Below are 6,214 nucleotides of genomic sequence, written 5' to 3' on the forward strand. Positions count from 1 at the left end.
CTTAGTCGGCCTATGATACCTACTAGTATGTGTTTTTTGTAATCGACTTCGCACTGCTAAGTACATTCTTTATGAATGTAAAGTATCAGGTGGGATCGACATCTACTCCTCGTGGCTGAGAGTTCTAGGCTGCTGATTCGAGTCTTCTTGGGGTGAGCATGTGGACGCTTCGCTACCCGAAGACTCTTCTTTTATCATGTCTTACTTTGCTATTCTGAGACATATTTGAGACTATTGATGTATTAGTATTACTTCCAGACTTATAGATTTTAGTTAGATGCTCTTGTATGACCAGACCAGATACTGTGGTGGTTTTTGATGTACTTCCGCATTTTATTATATATTCATATGTCAGACTTACGTTACTTTAATCTTTTTTCTGCTATTTATGTTGTCTTTGTGAATGTTGGGATAAGGATTCGCCTATCGAGGTGGGAAAGGTAGGTGCCCGCATAACTTTGTGGAATTGGGTCGTGACAGAGATGAGGCATGATTTCCAGTATTGACTGTCTTTCGTGCTCACATGATCAGAAAACTCGTAGTCTTTTGTTCTTCATATGCCCCAATTCAAAATTTGTGTGGAAGAAACTGTTGGCTTGATAAAGGAATTAACAAGCAGCCTGAGGAGTGGTAGGCTAAATTGGAGTGGATTGCTAGCAAAAGAGGAAAGTCATCAAGTCCAGATATTTTTAGGATGTCGGTTGTTGGCTGTGGGCATCACATATGGAAGGAAAGGAATATGAGATTGTTCCTGGGTAAATCTAGCTATGAAAAGGATATTATTAAAGTTAAAAGACACAGATACACTTAAACTTGACCTCCACTGTCAGTTTGACACTTTAACTTTCTACTTGTGTCTCGTGAATCCCTCACGCTGACATGGCAAAATATATCATATTCACACAATTTTTAGCGCGTGAAGGCCCTTAAAGTTATATACATATATATATATATATATATATATATATATATTTTTTTTTTTTAATTAAATCTGGACTCCACTTTCTTCAGCCCAAATCAAGCCACAGCTGTCACCACCCTTCCGCCACCATCACAACCAAGCCACAATATTATTACCACCTTTATGTTGCCACCCTAACAAGGACAACACCAAATACCCCATTAAACAACCCATTTTTTTTTTTAAATTAAATCTGGACTCCACTTTCTTCAGCCCAAATCAAGCCACAGCTGTCACCACCCTTCCGCCACCATCACAACCAAGCCACAATCTTATTACCACCTTTATGTTGCCACCCTAACAAGGACAACACCAAATACCCCATTAAACAACCCATTGTAATACCAATAATCCAGTCTCAAAACTTCACTGGCAGTCCCACCTTAGAATATGGCCTGATTTAATTGACATTTTTTGTCACCGGAGTCACAGACACGGCTAGGTAATTTTGGTCTAAAACTCCATCAGTTGCAGCTGAGGACTGCCAAGATGCCATCCGAAGCAATCTTTTCCCCACACTAATCACGGACATCGTTCACCATCACACTAAGCCAATTAATTGTATTCAATATTAGAAAACATGAAATTAGCCGTGAAATTCGTCGGTAATTCCCAGCTAATCTGTCGCTAAATATCTCCTAGCTAATTATATTTTCTTATAATTCGTCGCTAATCTGTAGCTTAATGGGATTAGCATGGAATTTTTGCTATTGAGTGACCAAACTTTTTCCGCCGCTAATTCCTTATTTTCTAGTAGTGATTTATTGTACCACGATAGGAATAAAGAACTGAAAATGCATTTGTTAACTTTTAAAAACAAAAATTTGTATAAAATGAGGATTATGTTAGAGGAGGGAAGAGCTTTGAATGGGGGAAGGGGGAGGAAAAGAAGCCGGGGAATGGGGGCAAGGACGAAAAAGAATAAAGATGGGATTCGGGTTTAGGGCTCTTTTATTTTTTTCTTTTTTTACGGTTAAATATATCTTTTTTCTTAAGTTTTTATGTGTTACTTTGGTATTTGTTACTTTGTCATGTCACTCGCGCCTGTAGCTCACACATGAGGTTTGCTCGATAGGGTTGTTCACAAGGCACATCTAAGTCAAGTAACGAGATGTCTACTTGGTCATTAGAAAAGTTAAAGTGTCAAATCGACAATGAATGCTAGGTTTAAGTGTTTATCTATGTATTCTATCTTATTAAAACTACAATACAAGAAGTCTGCTTCAGAGCTAATATTCTTAGAGCAGAAGTTGAAAGGGAAGCTGGGGTCCTGAATTTCTATCCAATGTCATTTCTTTACTTTGCCTTTAGTTTAGAATGGGATGTAGTAGTTGATGCCAGAGAGTGAAGGGTAATGTTACTTCATTTTTTTTGGTGCTTAATTTTCATACTGGTAATAAAATGTTTTATTTATCAGAAAAAGAAAATCGATTATAGTATAGGAGTCGTTTAATTAATTCTAACACTTGTTGGGAAACGATAATTTTATTACTTTTATTTCTTGACGTGAAATTTATAAAGTGATAAGACTCTGGCGTGACATGTTACATGTTATAATTTGAGCTCAAAACAAAAATGTCCTTCCATATAGATCGTCATTTGATGAACTTTGTCCATAAATTATTTCCTAGCTTCCTATTGGCTTTTGATTTTGATTAGTTCTAGCTTCGTTAATAACTTTTAGATATTTTCATTTCTAAGTATTTTACATGTAATTTAATTATTCTAATATTGGCAAAAATAATTTTGTGATTTCAATGGACATGTTGGCCTTTTATCACTGTCCCCCCTAAAAAAGCACAACTTCTTTATACACTTTACCACTACCGCTGGTTTAAGATCTCCATGCTGTCACGTTTCTTTTCAGTGTACCTACAAATCCCATAACCTCATACAGTCATACATATCCCCCCAGCCCCACCAGCACCCCCCCTCCCCAAACATGCATACAAAGGTGAATTTAATATTTTACTTTTATGAGTTTTTAATATTTTTTAATATTGAACCTATTACTTTTTTAAAGTTATGAGTTCATATTTATCGTTACGTAATTTTAATAAATTTTCACATAAATTTATGTTCTGCATGGATTCATATAAATCCGATTCTTATCTATAGGGTTGGATCCGCCCCTACAAATACACAATCATCCAAGTTGCAACGTTTTTCTTTTGTCTCTCTTATTCTGCATATTTTGTTTTGATTCAGAGTTTGTTGTTACTGTATTCTGTTGGTTTCTCCCCTCAAAACAACTTTCATGAGTAGCTTTACCGAAATATAGAGCATATATTCAGTGTCTTTTTCTCATCATATCTGACACCTAATTTCTTCTTCTTCCTCCTTTATTTTCTCTCTTTGTAGTTGTTTAATTTCTTCAGATTCTCATTCTCTTGTTTCTGATCCTGAGAGAGACTGCTCTTTAATTTCACCCAGGTCTCACTCAAAGATGAAGGTTTGATTCTTTATTCCTCTTTGATCATGTTTTTTTCTTTGCATACATTTACATGAACTTTCTTTTTCCTCTTCCATTTTCGGAATATAATTTTTAAGGGTATATGTTCATGGCGGAGCTAGAGTATCCGAGGGGTTCATCTGAATCTCTTTCGTCGAAAAGTTATTCTATATATGTAAGATCAACTTTTTATTATGTATATATAGTAGATGTTGAATTTCTTTGGTTTCGTATGTTTTACGTTTTGTATTTTCGGAATTATATTTTTTAAGGGTAGGTTCACGGGCAAAGCTAAGATAGTGCAAGAGGTTCATCTAGATTTTTCTTCAATGAAAAATTAAATTATATATATAAGGTTAAAATTATATTTTTTGTATAGTTTCGTTAGTATCTATGTTAGTATATCTTTTGCATTGATCAAGTGATCTACATGGATTATTTTCTTGTTCGTTGATAACTCATCATTCTTTAATCTTTTGCTTAATTAAATTTGTGGAACTGATTTCATTTTTACTATTTCAATTTTTTTCTTTTTGGCTCTCTTATTTCTCCAGAAGTTTATCCTTATCAAACTGGATTTACAAGATGCTAGAGAAAAGCGAAAGGCCTTGAAGACAGTCTCCGCTCTTTCAGGTGTTAAAACTACTACTTCCCCTTTATCTTCTATGTTTTCATTTTTCACTAATCAAGATTTTGTAACTATTAATAATTAATTGCATGTAGTGTTTGTTTTTTGACAGCTTTTGAACACATAAATTTATTCAAAAAATATTAAAAACTAAACTTCAAATTTGGAACAAAAATTAAATCTAGTATTTGAAACTCCGAAAATTTATGTTTTTGACTAGAAATGATGTTGCTGTTCCAATCGTGCGCTAGCTTATCAACAACAACACAACGTACCCAGTGAAATCCCAAAAATGGGATCTGGGAGAGTAGCTTATCCTTGACTCAAATATAAAATATGTTATTTATTTAGCAGTTTTTTAAGTTAATTATAAGGGGGAAAATTATTTGGAAATAGTATTGGTTGCTGGTAAAAAGGTTAGGTGAATGGTATCCTAGTTCGGCAACTTGATGGTTCATGGGGTTTCTTTCTTCCATTATTGGTAATTGATTTCTGATTTGCACTAATTTGGATAGAGAAAAAAGAGCATTAACGTTTTCTAAAGTTGATTCCAGCATGGCGCCACGTCAAGTGGGTCCACCGTCTGTTCCCCACTAACATTTTCAGGTAGCAAGTAGCAGTACTATGACTTTGCCTAATAACATAAAGAGAACTATTTTCTTTTAACCATTCAATAACTTGAACAACACCGGTCCAATTCATACGGATTTTCGTTGGGTAGACTTCCTAAGGGGTGATATGCTCATTATTGAAAGATTTTTTTTTTTTTTTTAAATTCCGGGCATAAACTCAAGACTTTTGATTACGGGTTAAAGGATTCCAGCTATCCAACTATACCTGGTAGTGGAATGAATAGCTTGAACAATAGAGTTGGAGTAATGTTAAAGTATGTAATTATTTCATCTAAAAATTTAAGCTATAAAAAAAAAGATACTTTTAATTATTTAATTATTATATGTCATAATATGTCCCGTCAAGCGTGAATCTAATTCTTTTTGGATCAAATACCTGAAATAATCTTTTTGGATTGCAATGAGATTTGAATCATGACTTTGTGCTTGCTTTAATATTATATCGAATTGTGTGATCATCTTATCTAAAAATTAACTTGACATAAAAAAGAAATAGTTATCTTTTACGTTTACATTGTTTACTAGTACCAGTAGTATTTTTGGTTTGGGGTGTTAGTAATTAGGTGCATGAATTGAAGCGAATTTCACTACTACGAGTCTATATCCATGTGCTTTTGCTAGGAGTGGTCTAAGAAGCCTCAAAAGCAGTTAAATAAACGCTTGTACCTAAAGTTTATTCCTTCCTTCTTCCATGAGATTAATCAAATGCATTGTATGCTGAAATTTTGTAGGAATCGATGAGATTTCGATGGATATGAAAGGTAAGAAGTTAACCATCATTGGGACCGTTGATCCAGTGAGCGTAGTGAGCAGATTACGTAAGTTTTGGTGGACAGAGATACTCATAGTAGGACCAGCTAAAGAGCCAGAGAAGAAAGAAAAACCGAAAAAAGAAGAACCTAAGAAGGAAGAAATTAAGAAAGAGGTGGAGCCACCTAAGGAAGAACCAAAGCAAGAGGAACCACCCAAAGAAGCAAAGAAAGAGGAACCACCTAAGGAGGAAGCAAAGAAAGAGGAACCACCCAAAGAGGAAACAAAAAAAGAAGATCCTAAAAAAGAAGAAGAAGAAGAAGAAAAGGAAGAAGCACCCAAAAAGGAAGAAGCGAAGAAAGCACAACCACATCCTCAACCACAACCACAACCTTTTCCACCAGCTGCTTATAGGCCATATTATCCTCCTATGAACACATATTACCAACATGTCCACCACAGCATGGAAGAGAATCCTAATGCTTGCACTATCTGTTAAACAGGCTTGAGGAGGTGATCTGAATTGCTATTGATAAGATACGAGGCTGATTTCCTAAACGTAACAGGTTAATTAATTAGGAGGGGGAAAAGAAAGAAAAGAGAAGAAGTCACATATATAGGTTAGTATCTTTTTTGTTGGCCTGGTGATATTCTATTAGAATGAACCCAAGACTAGCATTGGACAAGAGAGAATGGGAACTTTTGTGAATAGAAGACAATCGATGCAGTATTCTAATTTTCTGAATCAGAATGTGTAGATATGTTTGAATAAGAATTTCGCTTTTTGTTCC

At 34.8% G+C, this 6,214-nt stretch overlaps 1 protein-coding gene across 3 annotated transcripts; it reads left to right on the plus strand.

Annotated features, from left to right (window-relative positions):
• The first annotated feature begins 2,888 nt into the window (after positions 1-2,888).
• Positions 2,889-6,214, plus strand: LOC132053537 (heavy metal-associated isoprenylated plant protein 39-like). 3 transcript variants are annotated; one of them, XM_059445615.1, is made up of 4 exons: positions 2,947-3,413; positions 3,512-3,588; positions 3,968-4,046; positions 5,405-6,214. In XM_059445615.1, exons 2-4 carry the CDS (start codon positions 3,517-3,519, stop codon positions 5,920-5,922), a joined length of 669 nt encoding a protein of 222 aa, XP_059301598.1. In that variant the 5' UTR covers positions 2,947-3,413; positions 3,512-3,516; the 3' UTR covers positions 5,923-6,214. The 3 variants fall into 3 exon arrangements, with proteins under 3 accessions (XP_059301599.1, XP_059301598.1, XP_059301600.1); XM_059445616.1 differs by lacking the exons at positions 2,947-3,413; positions 3,512-3,588 and adding an exon at positions 2,889-2,915; XM_059445617.1 differs by lacking the exon at positions 3,512-3,588 and having other exon boundaries at positions 2,950-3,413.

This window comes from Lycium ferocissimum, chromosome 4, assembly GCF_029784015.1.
Source record: "Lycium ferocissimum isolate CSIRO_LF1 chromosome 4, AGI_CSIRO_Lferr_CH_V1, whole genome shotgun sequence".
NCBI classification, from domain to species: Eukaryota; Viridiplantae; Streptophyta; class Magnoliopsida; order Solanales; family Solanaceae; genus Lycium; species Lycium ferocissimum.